General features: G+C 41.3%; 1 protein-coding gene across 2 annotated transcripts in view; it reads left to right on the top strand.

Moving 5' to 3' along the window:
• PIWIL2 (piwi like RNA-mediated gene silencing 2) overlaps positions 1-17,078 on the top strand; it is a 53,761-nt gene that overhangs the window by 10,179 nt on the left and 26,504 nt on the right. For both annotated transcript variants that reach the window (XM_079954948.1, XM_079954947.1), the window contains exons 6-13: positions 213-323; positions 2,405-2,522; positions 6,763-6,887; positions 7,516-7,596; positions 11,875-11,988; positions 12,760-12,948; positions 13,153-13,237; positions 13,824-13,913. In XM_079954948.1, the coding sequence (XP_079811074.1) occupies positions 213-323; positions 2,405-2,522; positions 6,763-6,887; positions 7,516-7,596; positions 11,875-11,988; positions 12,760-12,948; positions 13,153-13,237; positions 13,824-13,913 (913 nt within the window). The remainder of the gene's footprint in view (positions 1-212; positions 324-2,404; positions 2,523-6,762; positions 6,888-7,515; positions 7,597-11,874; positions 11,989-12,759; positions 12,949-13,152; positions 13,238-13,823; positions 13,914-17,078) is intronic.

Below are 17,078 nucleotides of genomic sequence, written 5' to 3'. Positions count from 1 at the left end.
TGAGCAGGAAGCAGCTGCCATGAGCCTTGGACTCATTCACTTCCCCTTCTGCTGTGATGAGGATGACAGCGACTTTCCCCTTAAAGTAAGCATATGTTGTCCTCCAAACCAGGGATTTTGCTTTATCACTAGTCAGTTTCAGAACAAGCGAACTGCTCATATCTCTTAAATTAAGCATGTAAATTATTTCAAGTATGCTTTCTTCCTTCTAGAAAACCGCTAATGAAGCAAGGCTCAAAAGGAGTACCTGTTCCCTTGGCTTTAAACCTGATAAAAATCCATTGTCAAAATGAAGCTGTGTATCAATATCATGTGACATTCAGGTAGTAATTTTTCACCATTCATCTGAGCTGTTGAAGGATTGTTGGTTTTATTTGTCTACAGACAAGGTACTTGGAAGTAGCCATAAATCAATCTCCTCTCTCTCTCTCTCTCTCTCTCTCTCTCCCCTCTCCCCCTGCCCCCCACTTTTTATATGCCTATAATGCCGCTGTTCTCAAAAAGTAGGCCATGTGACATTTATTGATTGGTTCTCAGGATTCTTCATGTTACAATTCTAAACTGGATTTGAATTTTCAAATCTTTCTACTTGTGTTCCTACCCCCACCAACACATGGAAGCTTAAAAAGATGAAAGTGGTTTGTCCGTGAAGGGAGAGTTACGAGCCATGTAAGCTTGTAGTAGAATTTGTGATGCCCCTCTGTCTTAAATTTATGAGTGTGTGACTGTTCTGTAAACTGTAACTGTTAACCAGCATCCCATTCACTTATTTTTTATATGGCAGCAGGTTTTTGTTGCAAATGCTGTTGCTATTCATCCAAAGTTGTGGGTGAGGAGCAGATTAGCCCCCCTCCACACCATGTGAAAGATGAAACTAGAGGTGTAAAAATTCAGGAAATTTCAAAGCTATAGGACTGTGTTTGTGTTTCCCATGGGCTTCTGGAGGATGTGGGATGAGGAACAGAAGTTTTGGGATAAATGGAAATAAATGTGATACTTACCAAACCTGTAAATATTCTGCTGCTTAACAACATAATATGTAACTTGGTTAGTATATAAAAATATACTATTGGAGACATGAAATATACAGAGCAATTCTATGCATGTTTACCGTATTTTTCGCTCTATAGGATGCACCGGATACAAGACACACCTAATTTTTAGAGAAAAAAATATTATTCCCCCCCCCCCAGCACCAAAGAGCAGTGGACAGGCCCGCGTTTCGCCCCCAGCCCCAAAGAGCAAAGAAGCCAAGGCAGCGAGCGGGATCCATCCCGCTGGCTGTCTTGGCTTCTGCCATAGCTGTGCAACCTCTGCAGCCGGGAGCTAAACCTCTCCAGCGCGGCTAAAGAAGCGTGGCTAAAGAAGCCAAGGCAGCGAGCGCGATCCATCCCGCTCTGGAGAGGTTGTGCAAGGCTAAAGAAGAAGCCAAGACAGCCAGCGGGATCCATCTTGGCTTCTTTAGCCTTGCACAGCCTCTCCTGGCTGGAGAGGCTGCACGCGGCTATGGCAATTCCCCCACCTCCCGCAAAAACCCACAGGAGCCGCGCACCCTTTAAGGAGCGCGCGGCTCCTGCGGGCTTTTCTACGAGGAGGGAGAAGGACTGACTGGCCACGTCAGTCCCTTCTCCCTCCTGGGGAAAAGCCCACAAGAGCCGTGCGAAGCTTGTGTGCGGCTCTTGGGGGCTTTTCCTGCCTGCCTCCCCCTGCATTCGCTCCATAGGACGCACAGACTCCCCGCCCCCCTTAGTTTTTAAGAGGGAAAAAGTGCGTCCTATGGAGCGAAAAATACGGTACTTGGAAGTGAGGCTCTTCTTAGTGATGCTTACTCCCAGGTTAGCATGTTTAGAATTGCAGACTGAAAAGTAGAAACCAGCTTAAGTTATACTAGGGTGAGGGTTTTTCCACTGACTCATTAATCAGCATCTTTCCCACCCTTATTTGCCTTATGTTTAACCCCCCCCCCCCAAATGAATATACTGACTGGAGAATATACGACATTTAAACTGAACTATTCCTTCTGTAACAGAATATTTTTGAAATCAAATCAAACACTATCTTGGAACAGAAGTGTATAAATAAATTACTGATCTGAAGAATTCACTAGACAGCATAACAGTAAAGATTGTTGCTCTGCTTGTGGAATAGAATTGTGTCTGTCATCTCAGTGACATTGGGTAGTTTCCCCCCCAGTACATGATTTATTAAACTTTACTGGACTCTTTTCTACTGACTTTCATGTGTTCAGATGTTCTTCAGACTTGATTGATCATTCTGTGAGTTTTGGTTTTTGAATGTCTTGGCCAGGAGGAATGGAAATACAAATTCCTCTCCCTAGTGAGGAAATTTTGTGAGCTCCATATACTGTGACTCCTCGTTTCTCTTCTACATGCTTGTCTTCCAGCCCCAGTGTAGAATGTAAGAGTATGCGTTTTGGGATGTTGAAGGAGCATAAATCAGTGACGGGAGAGGTTACAGCATTTGATGGCTCTATTCTCTACTTGCCTATAAAGTTGCCTGAGGTAAGGCCTGATACAGGAGCCAAAGATGTTTTATGTTCTGATGTACCACCACCTACATTTCCATTTTCCCTCTTGTGGGTTTTTCTGTGTGGGACAATAGTCAATAAAAATCCTCTTCCTTAGGATATAGAAGCTGCCATATGATGCAGAAATGAGAAAACGTGTGACCAGTGTTAAGCTTAAGGTGCAGTGTGTTTCCATGAGAGTTATAATGAAAAGATGTTGGGGGGAGTACTTGGAGTACTTAAGTGTATGCTAGGGATGTAGCTCACAGTAAAACATACAGAAAGGATTTTGTATAAATCGTCTCCGGAACAGGGGACTGTCACTTTTTTTTTTAGAACACCTTTTTCTTTTTAGAACACCTTCTGCATCTTTCAAACCATCTATCAGTTTAGAGGTGAATGGTGAAGTTTCCATTTACTACTTGAACTAAAATACATGCAGTAAAACTAAAATACACTTAAGGACTAGACCACTTTTCCAAAATAAAGCAAGGCTAGATTTTTTACTTGGTATGGTTGTCATCTTGAGTAATGACCATCCGATTTTTATATTTTTAGTTGCCATCTTCAGCATTAAACCTATCAAGATTTTTTAATGTCAGATATTTTGTACTCAATACTTAAAGTACCTTAGTGGCCCAAAATTAAGCCACACTCTCCCCCCCCCCCATTCTGACATCTGAAAAGTTAAAGCGTGGCTTATATTTGTGACCTTTCCTTTCCCCCGATGCCTTCAGGGAGGCTTGGGAGTGGCTGGTAGGCTGCGAGCCGCGCTCCAGGCTGCTCACAAGAGCAGCCTGGGAGCGCGGGGCAACACGGTGCAGCCCGCCTGCCACTCCCAACAGCACAGCGCCCCCGCAGAGCAGCCCAGGAGCTGCCGGGGGGGGGGGCAAAAGGGAAGGCCATCGGCAAAAGGCAAGAGCAGCCCAGTAGCACGGGGCAACGGCTCACACCCCACCTGCTGCTCCAACACCTCCCCTGAGCCGCCAGAAATAAGGGGTAAGGGAGGGGAGGCCACTGGCAAAGCGGCATAGCAGGAGCGCAGGGGAATGTCTTTTTTTCTCCCCCCCCCCCGACTTTTGCAGGTGCATTTTATATTTGGGCCAGTACAGTACTACCTCTCCCATATGAACCAATCCATACCCTGCAATCACAGTGTGGCCCTTCTTTGTGTGTGGCCTCCTTGGGAGGTTTGGAGGGCAGCAACACAAGAATAGGCCTGTTTTAGTGGTGGCTCCTCGCTTGTGACATGCTCTCTCCAGGTAGACTTATCTGGCCCCATCATTACATGCTTTAAGCACTAGGGGAAAATAACTTCCTTTTTGTCAGGCTCTTAATTGACTGGCCTTGAGTGGTTAGAATGTTTTAATCCAGCCTTTTAAAAATAGAATCATTTCTTAGGTTTTTATTAATATTTCTCTTTTATGCCAGTATGTGTTTATATATTGCAAGTTGCTTTGGGTTACATTGGTTAAAAAAAAGCAGCCAACAAATTTTAATTAATAATAGTCATTTTCACAAAAATTACTGCTAATTTTTATATCTGCTCATAAACAATTTATACTTTAATAAGTTCGCAAAATTCAAAGCTGAGAAGTTGAAAGTGCACAAGTTTTTGTATTGAATTTCTGAAATATGACAAATGGTTTTGTCCTAAGTTAGAGCAGAGTGATGCTCACTGTTTCTGGCATGCAGTGAGTCAGCTAGACAAATTCTCTTAATGCAAAACCAACAACTATAATCCATTGAACATGTTTATTCACTGAAAATCATATAACCTTTGATTTCAGTTGGCTTAAGACACCTATGTCCCCTAAAACATGGTTTTGCAAAAAAAGGGGGGATTTGCCAATGAGACCTCTAATTTCACAAAAGAACTTCTCCAAGCTAAGAATAAATATATCACAAAGATGTATAACCTCCTTTTAAATAGGGAAGTAAAGGAGAAGGAAGTGAAAGGATCTATGATATGCTGGGCCCAGGATCTAGGATATAATATTTAAATGAATCAATGGGAACAGTTGTGGAGAATTCATATTAAATTTATGGTCTGTATCAACTTAAGAGAAAATGTTATATAGATGGCACTTGACACCAGCAAAGTTAGCCAAAATGTATAAGAACAAGTCAGAGTTATGTTGGAGATGCAAGAAAGGAATTGGAACATACATGCATATGTGGTGGAATTGCGAAAAGATTAAATGTTTCTGGGACCCCGTCTATAATGAGTTAAAGAAAATGTTTAAAATCCCATACACTAAAAGACCCAAGGCATTTTTATTAGGACTCATGACATCAGAAATCAAGAATGAAATTAGACCATTATTCATGTATTCAACAACTGCAGCAAGGATTCTAATAGCAAGAAATTGGAAAAGTGATACCATCCCTTCAAAGATTGAATGGCTAGCCAAATTAATAGAGTATTTACAGCTAGCAAGGAGAACTGGGACAGTGAGAGGAACCTCAACACAAGATGTTAATAAGGAATGGATAATAATTAAGGAATATCTCAAAGGATACTGTGATAATAAATGTTTCCTGGCAAATATGGAATGAGTCTTGTGATATAAGGAAGTGTTAGAAAAAGTTTTGTAAAAATTTTGAATGCAAATAGTACAATGGGTTTAGTTGGAAGTTTCTTTTCTTTTACTATTTTTTATTCTATATGTGAGTTCTTTTCTTTTTTCTTATAGAATGTTTGTACTGTATGTTTGTTTTGTGTGTATTTGAAGATATTTTCTTGTTTAATAAAGTTTATTAAAACAAAACATGGTTTTGCATATTGGCATGCAGCAGGATGAAGCCAGTAGCTTTGAAAAGTGGCACGATAACAGGGATGAAGATTCAACATTTTAAAGGGATTTAGCATCTTCCACAATTGGGTCAAACTTGACTTGTAGAGCATTGTAATAGGACCAGGCCTCATTGAACACCCAAGATTTAGTTAATTTGAGGTAGCATATAGAACATGCTGGGGCAAATGTAAAAATAGCAAAAAAAGCAAAATGTCATGTATCATGAATTATGAGATACTACTTTGGAGATGGCAGATGTGCAGTGTTTGCTGATCATAATTTTAGAAGTAGCAAAATGTATTCATATGTTGGCAGTAATAGTATTATGTCCAATTTTATAATTGTTATCAAATCTTTACTCATGTTATGTATTGGTACCTTAGCAGTGTTTGGATAAGCCAGATAAAGGCTTGCAGGCAACATGTGTCTAATGGGAAAAGGGTTGTAATTCAGTGGCAGAGCAGCTGTTCTGCATGCAAAAGGTCCTGGGATTTATCTCTGGAATCTCCAGGTGGGGCTGGGAGAGAGCCCTGTCTGAAACCCTGGTGAGCTGCTGCCAGTCACTACCAGATACTGAGGTAGAGGGGACCAATGGTCTGACTCATTATAAGACAGTTTTCTGTGCAACTTTGTAGAACTGGTATATGTGAGGAACTGCATGCTTTCTGAGTGGGCTTTCAAAGATTTTGGGGGGAATTTTGTAGATAACTTTGCAATAACGAACAGGCTATTTTTGCTGGAAAATGATCATTTTTTAAAGAAGGCAGTGAAATTAGGTAGAAGGAAATTTGGCTGTACATTTTCAGGTGCAGTTTTTTTTAAAAAAAATCAAACTTCAGTTTGCCACTGGCTACTCAGATGTTGGCAGCGAGTTTTCTGGAGGCTTTTCGGGATTTTGAATCTGAAAATAATAAAAGGTACACTCCAGATTTACTTCTGATATGTCCCTGAATGTACGAGAGGGAATGACCTGATTGAGCTCCTTACTTCTGGATTTTGTAAAAGTATTGCATTAGAGACACGAACGTACCATGGTGCCCTCTGCACAGTCCATGCAGACATTGGGATGACAGTGCAAAAGATGAAGCAAAGTAATGTGTGTCTTCAAAAGACGGTTACATTGGGACATAATTTTAAATGGCAGTTGGTTTAATATGTCTGCCTTTACTTTGCATTCATTTACAGCAGCATGGAAATGAGCTGTTTGGAAGAGCAAAGCAAGAGAAGGGCTGTGGTTGAGACGTAACTTAAGATTGCCACATCGTACATCTTTTGCTGAAAGTACTTTTTAATAAGCAACTTGGAAGCATTGAAAACTATCATTTGGATATTTTCTTTAAAGCTTTTGAAGATCTTCTAGCAGACAAGATACAAAGTCATGACTTAGTGATCTCATCTGTATATATGATCTCATCAATATATTTATTTCTTATGTAGGATGTAAGTCTGAAGTGTCAGAGAAGAACAGATGGTGTGGAGGTTAGTGTGACAATTCAGATGACCAAAATTCTGGAGCCCAGTTCAGATCTGTGCATTCCATTTTACAACGTTGTTTTCAGGAGGTAAGTGGCTTTTTAAGCTAGGAATTCTCATCATTCTTTCAGTCCTTGAATGTGCTGCAAAGGTAATGTTATGTACGGGTAATTGTTTTGGTAGTTGACTGGTATCCATACATGAATTGGAAATCCATCTGTCTAAGGAGACAATGGAAGAGAGTACCTTCAGAGGTGAAGTCAGACTGTTGGAAGAGTTACAGGGCCTGCTGTGGCTGTAGAGACCAATACTGTAGCAGCTTGTCAAGGGAGGGAGGGACATCCAGCTCTTGCAAGACGGAGTCTGGACGCTGTCAACTGTTGTGTCTGTCACCATGTTTTCCCATGAGTAGTGGTATCTGACATGTTGAACTGTTGACATGTTGCCAGAGTGGACAAGGCATATTAATCATTATTTTAATCACAAGAAAAATACTGTTTCAAGTCATTTATTTTAACTTTCTCCCTGGAGAGGTCACTTTAGCACTGCTAATACAGCAAAAACAATGCAGGCAGCAGTGGTTAATAGTTATATATGCTCAACTTGATTGGCGTAAGTTACCAGTGCATTGTCTCCCATGACAAATGGATGCCAACAACAACAACAGCCTTTTCTATATAATTTTTTGCAATTTACTACTTTGGCTTTCTATTTTAGGGTGATGAGAATTTTAGATATGAAACTTGTTGGGAGGAATTTCTTTGACCCTACCAGTGCTACTGTGCTGCAGCAGTATAGGTTGGTATACTTAAGTGTTTTTCCTGTTTTTTACCTGGGCACCCTATCATTTGTAGTAGCCATAGGAGAATTATTATTATTGTTTGAACTAAACTTTTATCTTGCCTTCCTCCAGCTACTGTACATATTGTAATCCTTAGGGATAAAAGACCTCCCTTAGGAGGAAGGTATCCTCAGATGGTTTTCTCCTGTTTGGCAAGGCCATTCAAATCAGACTTGAAGTGCCTTTGTTTTATGGGAGAGAACCTCCTCCCAGTTCAAGTCATGCCTCACTCCAAGGGACAGGGGGTTGGTAGAGCTTTGCAGAACTCTTCAGTTTGCCTGGCAGCCTTGGCTACACAGCCACAGTGCTAATTCTTCTTCATCTAAGTTGGAGATTTACTAGTCAGGTCTTGGAGAACATGAAAGGCCTTACTCCACTGGTGTAGACATAAGTGAGTATCTTAGGTGTATGGAAGCATTGGTTAAGTCCTGTTTTTCCTGCGCACTAACTTTGCTCAGGAACTTTAGTCTTACATGCTAAAGCATAATTGTTTATTACTATTATTTACTCAGCTTATATACCACCCTTTATTAACACATTTTACGGAGCATCAGTAATAAAGACATAATAAAAAGCATAATAACAAACGGCATAATAATGAAATAATAATCTCTCTCCCCCCCCCATCTTTAACAGGCCATAGATTATTTAATGGTTAAAGGCCTGGGTAAGGAGGACTGTTTTTGCCTGGTGCCTAAAGACATGTAATGATAGCGCCAGGTGAGCTTCTCTGGGGAAGAGCATTCCACAGGTGGGGAGCCACGACAGATAAGGCCCACTCTCCTGCTGCCTCCTTCTGAACCTCTCTGGAAGGAGGGACATAGAGAAGGGCATCAGATGGCAAGCTCAGGGTCTGGCCCGGTTTGTATGGGGAGAGGCAGTCCTTAAGGTCCTGAGGTCTTGAGCCGTGTAAGGATTTATAGGTCAACACCAGCACCTTGAATTGGGACCGGAAACTAATTGGCAGCCAGTGCAGTGCTGCAGCCCCTTCTACTGTTTTTACAAGGTTTTTTAGCCACACGTTTGCAGAAATGTTTACAAGCAAAAAGTACATTTATGGTGGAATGCCCTTTGGCCTTATTCGGGACAGTATTGTTAAAGAGATGGTGAAGATTATTGGACAAAATATTGTCGAAACCTCAAAGGTTGCTTCTTTTCAGTGGCATTGACATGGGTATCCAGTGCAGCTCTAAGTAACAATCCCATCAGCACAAGGATTTATACTTAAACAATGAGATGTTCCTCTCTTTCTTCCCTGCTATGCTCCCTAAATCTGTTTTGGGGTTCTCCTCAACCCTCAGGAGCAGATTTGGGAAAGTGCATGTGGAAATGAGTGGGAAATGTCCCATTGTAGAGTCATAGATCCTTGCATTGATAGGATAGTTACTTAGCACTGCATTGGATACAAGACTATTTTTTTTAATTATTATTATTAATAATAATATTTATTAGAATTTCAGATATTACATAAACCAAAAATAAAATAAAACAAAAAAAAGAAAAAAGAAAAATTCAACATTTACAATCCATGTTTTCAGTACCTTTTTTCCAGAACTTCCCCTCGCCTCCCCTTCTTGTATTCCCTGACCAAAAATTTGCTCAACAAGTTCTTCTCCCTAAATTTTTAACCTTAGTTTGTTATTATATTGAATTCACTTTATATATCAACTTTTAACATATATACATCAATCATTATACTTAAAAACTTTTTCTAAGGTCGGCCCAGTTCTCCTTCCACGAATTCCCCATTTCAATACTAGTGACAACATAGAAAGAAAAAAAGATCAGAATATTTTAGTACACCTTTGGGTTTCCAAACCCCACCCTCCCTTCCCCGGTTTCGATCCCTAAGCCATTGTCCGTTAGTCCATCTGTTATCAGCCCGGCAGCCTCACATCTGAGGCCCTTAAATCTCTCTCAGTCCCTCTCTGCCGGTTTCTTTGAAAGTCTTTTATATTAAATACCAAGTCTCGGAGGGGCACTATCCCTATAATGTCCATGTTCCTTCCAGCCGGATCTCCATATTTAAAAGTTGAGCTCAAATCTTGATTCTCAATCCTTCTAAGTCCAAATAGCCAAAAGGTTCCATCTTCGACCTTGATCAGATTTGTAAAGCATAGGTCTTCAGATCTCCACAAAAGGAGATCCTTCCATTCCTCATTTTCCAATTCAAACCCCGTTTTTGTCATCCAGTTCTTACTTTCTTTTATGTCCATCTTGACAGGCCTCCGGCTCTCCTTTGCCTTCTGCAACATTACAGCCCCTCCTTCCTGCTCCTCCTGCTCAAATTTTTTTTCAGCTGTTCAGCTGCCTGGATTTTGTACATCAAATCCTTTTCCAGCTCAGTAGATTTCTTTACTGTTGGCTTCAAAGTTGTGGCACTTGTAGACAAAACATGACCTTGTTCTTGTAGCTTACACAACTTTCTCACGAGAAACCTAACCTCATCCAGGCCAGCTAGTATTTTTTGACCTATTTCCATTTTTGTAATGTCCCTGAACCCCCACTAGAGGGATTCTGGTTATTCAGTATTCCTTTCACTTCCAACCCAAAAGCCAAGTTAGTTTGTTTCAATTCTTCTTTATTTTCAACAGTTAACTATATTGTATCAAATGTAGCCAGCAAAGACATCGGAAACAAAGTTCTCTATTTTTTCCGACTTTGACAGCTAGTTTGACAGCTGTCAAAATCTTCTATGTCTCCTCCGCAGGCTCCTCTCGCAGATCGCTCCCGGTCTCGGGATGAGTGGCACTTTAACTCAAAAAATAACTCTTCTCCTCCAGCACAATTACTTACACTGTCAATCCGTGGAATTAATAACTTCTATCAGATAAAAAAAAAAGACTCTTCTTTCGATCTTAGTAGTCAAAATCCTTGCTTTAAATTGCATACAATAGGGGGGAGACAGACTTCCTTTTTGCACCTCCCCCGCTCGTGCCAAATCCAAGAAAAAAAATTTTTTTAATCCAATTTCCAAATTACTCACGGGTTGTTGTTTTTAGATTTAGTCCAAATTTTTCCAAAGAAGAAGTTAGCGCTCTCCGTCGAATGGCATGCGGCTTCGCTCGGCAGGGGAAGCAGAAGACTCTCAACACCGCGCCGCTCCCCGTCCTCCGCTCCGCAGCCTTTAAAAAGGCTCCTTCGCAGGTTGGGGAGGGCGCAAACGGTGCCCGCCGAGTCACCAGGTCCACGGGCTTCTGCGCCCGTGGTTTTTGAGGGTCCCCGCATCGCCGGCGCGGCAGGACCCGACCCCTGTCGAGCAGATTCCCTCCGGAGCTCGGAGGGAATCCGCCATTCGGCTATGGTGCAACCCGGAAGTCGATACAAGACTATTATTATGCATGTGTGTTTGTGTCAGACCCCTCTAATCACTGCCTCATTGGCAGTCCCCCCCATGGAACGCCCTCCCATCAGATGTCAAGGAGATAAACAACTACATAACTTTTAGAAGATATCTCAAGGCAGCCCTGTATCAGGAAGGTTTTTTTTAATGTTTGATGATTTATTATGTTTTTATATGTGCTTGAAGCCACCCAGAGTGGCTGGGGGATAATAGTAATCATCATCATCATCATCATCCTTGGATCCAGTAAGTGTTAAAAGCTGTTCAAGCATTCTGATTCTGGGAAATAGCCATGCTAAATTCCTGGTGTGGTGATGGGGGATTAAGGGGCTCAGTTTGAGACAGCAAATGGGTGAGGCCTTCTCCCTCAACAGAAAAAGCCAGAATTGAGAGCAGAGCTTGCAGTGATGTGACCTAGAGCAAGCTAGAGAGAGTGAGAGCGCGTGCAACGTTAGATTTCTGTTTGAATCCAAGGCTACAGCTATGGGAAAAACAAGACTCATTTGTGAACCCCTCAGTTGCAGGATAAGGTTGTATATCTACAAGTAAATCATATATCATAAAGATACCAGTGTCTTCACTGTGCCTCATTTCCTAAAGAAAACATGGTAAGTGCCTGGAACCACTGGAATCTCGCACCGCTAGAAGATTGAAGTGGCGTGCAACGCCAAATATTGCACTATTGCTAGCAAATATCTGTAAAAGTAGTAACTATGAAGTCTAAAATGTCATGTATGTTACTGGCTGACATTGGATTTTTGACAACACATTCTGCTTACTACCTCGGTCTTGTATACTTTTAGTGCATTTCTAATACAAGTGCTGATGTCATAGCTGAAACTGAACTTTACAAATAAGCATCCTGTTTTGTGTAAAATTTATTTCCCTAAAGATTGCAGATATGGCCTGGCTATGCAGCCAGTATCCGGAGAACAGACGGGGGACTATTCCTGTTGGCTGATGTTGTACACAAGGTTATTCGGAATGATTCTGTCCTGGATTTCATGTGAGTTAGAACTTTGAATGACATTTTGAATATTGGGAAGCATTGCATGAAATTGGGCTACTCAGTATCTCAAAGCCAAGCAGTCAAAATATTCCTGAAATAAGTCCATGAGAGAAACTCTCAGTGTGTATACTTGCACTGGTTTGGTCCCAATGGAACTACGACAATGAGATAACCAGATTTCAGTCTCTGTTTCATGAATCTTCTTCTGGTCAGCCCAAAAAGGGACTCTAAATTATATATAACATGCTTATAAGAACCTCATTCAATACAAGCCTCATACAATGACAACAATTCTTAACATAATAAAAACTCAATGCATTACACTCGTATACATATGTAAAATCCTTACTTCCGGGTTGGTGCCTCCGGTAATGGCGGAATTCCTCTGATCGGGAGGAATTTGCCCCGTGGGAATTTGGGTCTGGCCGTCATGGCGAAGGCGGAGACCCGCAAAAAATCACAGGCGGGAGAAGCCTGTGAGCGTGGGATTCGGCGGGCACCTTTTGCGCCTCCCCTACTCCCCTGCTCGCGGGGAAACCCGGTTTCGGGGGTCCGGAGCGACGTGGGGTGAGCGGCGCAGTGCTTCGAATCGTCTGTTTCTTCCACGGAGCGAAGCCGCATAGCTGTTGCCAGAGAGTGCTGACTTTTTCCTGTGGTGCAATCCCCGGAACATAACCTTTATGTAAGTTGCGGGCTTACCATACTTCCAGCTGCAGTTCTTCACCAGCTCCAGATATGTCAGCTCAAAGTGCATTCCTTTTCCCAAAGGCATGCAATTTACCTACAGAGTCGAGAGAACTTCCAAGATGAGTGTACAAAGCAGCTAATTGGCAACATTATAATTACCCGTTACAACAACAACACTTACCGTATTGATGACATTGACTGGAACAAGACACCAAAGGACAGTTTTACCATGTCTGATGGAAAGGAGATCACCTTCATAGACTATTACAGGTAAGAGGTGCTGCTTAAACACTTGAAGTGTTAGCAGGAAACGAAGTACTTAAGGTTAAAACACCTGTTGTCTTCATTTTACATGATTCGTGTTGCTTTCCTCTGGCTTAATGACAATTATTTTTAGTTTGTTATTTTTGTAACTTACATTTGGTTACAAAATGAACCTATTGCTCTTTAATCTGCATAATATTCCTCTTCCAGTAAAAACTATGGAATAACCATCAGGGAAGTCGACCAGCCACTTCTGATTCACAGACCCAATGAAAGAAAGAATCCTTCAGGGAAGGTGAGTTGTTGACCTTGCACTAATGGCAGTTCAAGTGCCAATGTCATGGGACAACAAAGTTTTCTATCTGCAGTTCTTAGAAGTAGGTCATGTGATAACTAGCTTATACAGGGAAGGACTTTCAGTAGTTTGAGAGGTGTTTAGACTCCGCTCAGGTTGTCAAAGGGAAGTAAACCCAACCCTTACTAACCCTTACCTGGTTGTTACTATACCATTTCTGATAATGCTTGTCATTTGTAACCTAAATCAAATTCTCCCTTGAGCCATTAAATTTAACTGTTGCTTTGGGAGCTATCAAATTCTTTGAGAATTAAAATAGGGAAATAGTGATTTAGCTCTGTATGTACAAGATACCTAATCTGCCATTCACCATAAAGCCCAGGGCAGTTACACCAGTTTAATCATACAATTAAAAAGAGGTAAAACTGATTATACATTTTTAAAAAGAAATAAATTTCAACAGAAAGCAACACAGTATGTTAAACCTGTCCTGTAACCAGCAGCCTTCTCTTCACAACTTTACAATCTGACTGGGTTTTGGCCCCGCATCCTGTACTAATATTCATTGTCTCTAATTATCCTGCAGCTGCAAAAGGGTGAAATCCTCCTGCTGCCAGAGGTCACCTTCCTGACTGGAATTCCTGAGAAAATGAAGAAAGACTTCAGAGTCATGAAGGTGGTTTGAGATTATTTGCTGCAATTGAATAGAATTGAATTTTTTTGCAAGTCTCCAATTTCTTACTTCAAAAAGCTTACCCAGAAACCAAGTTTTAGGGCATAATCTGATATTTTGTTCAGTGTCCCAAAGCATAGTGTTCAGAGCTCTTCTATTCTGCATTAGCAGAAGCCAGAGTTCTGTGTGCCTACTTTTTTCATTTGATGATGGATAGAGATTGGACTCTAGCAAGATGGCAGGAGGTTGGGCATTTGATGACCAGAATTTTTGGCTTGGCTAACAGAGCCAAAACAATTGTAGATCACTTTGCTAAGTTAACCAATTGGTGGTGGTTATTTTCACTGCAGATACATTATTTGATTATTTTTAGTTATTTAACAAAATTTATATACCACTTGATTGTAATAAAACCTCTAAGTCAGAGCTTTCCAAACTTTTTATGTTGGTGACACACTTTTTAGACACACATCATTTCACGACACAGTAATTCAGTTTTACTAGCAAGCCAGAGGTTTAACTAACCCCTTTCTAGCCCTGGGACGAGCATGGGGAGCGTTCGCACGACACATCTACACACTGCAACTGACACACTAACGCGTTGCAACAAACAGTTTGGAAAGCTCTGCTCCTTTTATTTTTTATTTTGACAAAGTAATAATAATAAATAAAATGTAAATAAAAATGTGCACCCCACTGCTGAGACCATTCCATTGTAACTATCCAACCTCCCAAAATTTCAACATCTCTTGCGATGGTTTGACCCCTTTCCATTTTAACAGTACAAATTATACAAATACCTTCCATATTTCCTCAAAATAATTTCTCCTGCATATTCCCCGTCTTACCTTAATAGCACATGTTAATTTATCATTAATGGCTATATCCCACACCTCTTTATACCATTCTTCCATTTTCTATTCTGCTTGCCCCTTCTATTTCCTAGCTATAATAAATCGTGCAGCTGTCAATAAATTTGTGAGCACGTCATTCATAGCCTGTGAACCTTCCACCCCATTGTAAATTTATAATAATGCTACCTCTGGACTTTTGGTCAGCTTTAAAAGCTCTGCTCTAAGTGGTTTGAAACTACCCATCTTGGTGTCACAATAGTTTATGACATGGTCAGCCATGGTATTCTTAAGGGGTGTCTCACTAAGATAAATTGCAGCTGAGCGCTGTACTTATATGGCTCTCACCAGTCATTCCTGAAAGGGAGGTATTTGCAGGTCATGCTCCTCATCCATGTTACTAGTGTACTTTCACAATAATATATGAAAACTTTACTTTCATCTGATCCTAGCGAGATGATGGAGCCCATGAATCTGATGGAATGGGATTAGGTGGGGTGAAGAAACTTAATTTACAAGATAGAATTATTGATTGAATGTGGGAGCAAGTTTACAAGGGAAGTAGATGTATATGGGCTGCTACAGTTGGGGTTGCACCTTTAAACATCAGTTTGTCAGCTTGAGTGCAGTTCTGAATAAAGCACTGCTTTTGGATGTCCTCTTGGCAGCAGTGGCCAAGAGTGCATTTTACCACTTGTTCTTTTGGCTCAGCTATGCCCTTTTTGTGGAGAAAGCAGACATGGTCATGTTGGTAGCCTGGAGGCTGCATGCAGACCTCATTTTACATGCCCCGCCCCCGAAGCTGCCTCTTTCATTTCATCACAGTTCATTCCTTTGTTCCTTCTTTACAATCTGATTTTTCTTTATTTTTTTAGTGTCTCCCCATCTTTCTATGTAGCCTCAGAAAGCTATATTTGAAAGGGTAGCATTAAAAGGGGGGGGTGTATGGATTGTTTGCTTTTTCCTGTTTGTATAGTTTGGGGAGGAAGAGAATTTTCCCCTGCAATCTGTCTGAGAACAAGTTTAATAGGCTTGCTCTACGTATGTGGTGCACACTAAAGTCAGAAAGGAATTACATTCATCTGCTCTCTAGAACAGAGCAATATTAGTTTTTGTACTAAAAAAATAATAATTCTCTGTACACTTACTTGAGAGTAACCCCACCAGACTTGACAGAGCTTACATCTTTATAGACCTGCATAGGATTGGGAATTCTAATCTAATAAAATTATGGTGAAAATTGAAGCAAGGCAGTTTGTGTTCCTGATTTAGTTAACCCACAGCAGTTTTTTCCTGTGGCTTGGCCCCTCATTGGCTCCAGCTCTGCCCACTACCAGCTTGTCTGTCAACAGATTATTGCCCACGAGAATACGACTCTCAACAGAAAACAGGTTGCCCACTTTTTCTTTTAACTGATAAAAGTTGCTGGTTTGCTGGATAGTGTAATAGCTTCTCTTGACGTTCCTTCACAAGCTTCTTCGTCCTCCTGCTACAGGATAGTGTCCCAGTCTGTCCTATGTTCTGTTCCTGGCACTCATCTGCTATAAATCTTCATCTTCATGAAGAAGATAATTTTGTAGTTAAGGGCATGCGAAAAAAGGCTGTGTATGATTTACTTGTCCTACAAGGTATCCCCCCCCCCCCCGGCATTATTTGAACCTTCTTGTTGAATCAGAACTTTCAGTGCAGGTGGGTTGTGACTTCTAATCTGAATATAGCTTCATTAAATGGTTCAAAATTACTTACATGAGGTACGTCTTGTACTGATAAAAAAAAGAAACGCAAAAGCTCAGAAGGTGAAGAACCACTGTCTTCCAAGCAGTTGATTTACCTGTTGTTGTTTAGTCGTTTAGTCGTGTCCGACTCTTCGTGACCCCATGGACCAGAGAATGCCAGGCACTTCTGTCCTCCACTGCCCCCCGCAGCTTGATCAGACTCATGCTGGTAACCTCGAAAACACTATCCAACCATCTCGTCCTCTGTCGCCCCCTTCTCCTTGTGCCCTCCATCTTTCCCAACATCAGGGTCTTCTCCAGGGAGTCTTCTCTTCTCATGAGGTGGCCAAAGTACTGGAGCCTCAGCTTCACAATCTGTCCTTCCAGTGAGCACTCAGGGCTGATTTCCTTCAGAATGGAGAGGTTTGATCTTCTTGCAGTCCATGGGACTCTCAAGAGTCTCCTCCAGCACCATAATTCAAAAGCATCAATTCTTTGGCGATCAGCCTTCTTTATGGTCCAGCTCTCACTTCCATACATCACTACTGGGAAAACCATAGCTTTATCTATACGGACCTTTGTTGGCAAGGTGATGTCTCTAC

The sequence above is a fragment of the Podarcis cretensis genome, assembly GCF_951804945.1.
Source record: "Podarcis cretensis genome assembly, chromosome: 15".
Taxonomy (NCBI): domain Eukaryota; kingdom Metazoa; phylum Chordata; class Lepidosauria; order Squamata; family Lacertidae; genus Podarcis; species Podarcis cretensis.
This window is presented reverse-complemented; position numbering and strand designations above follow the sequence as displayed.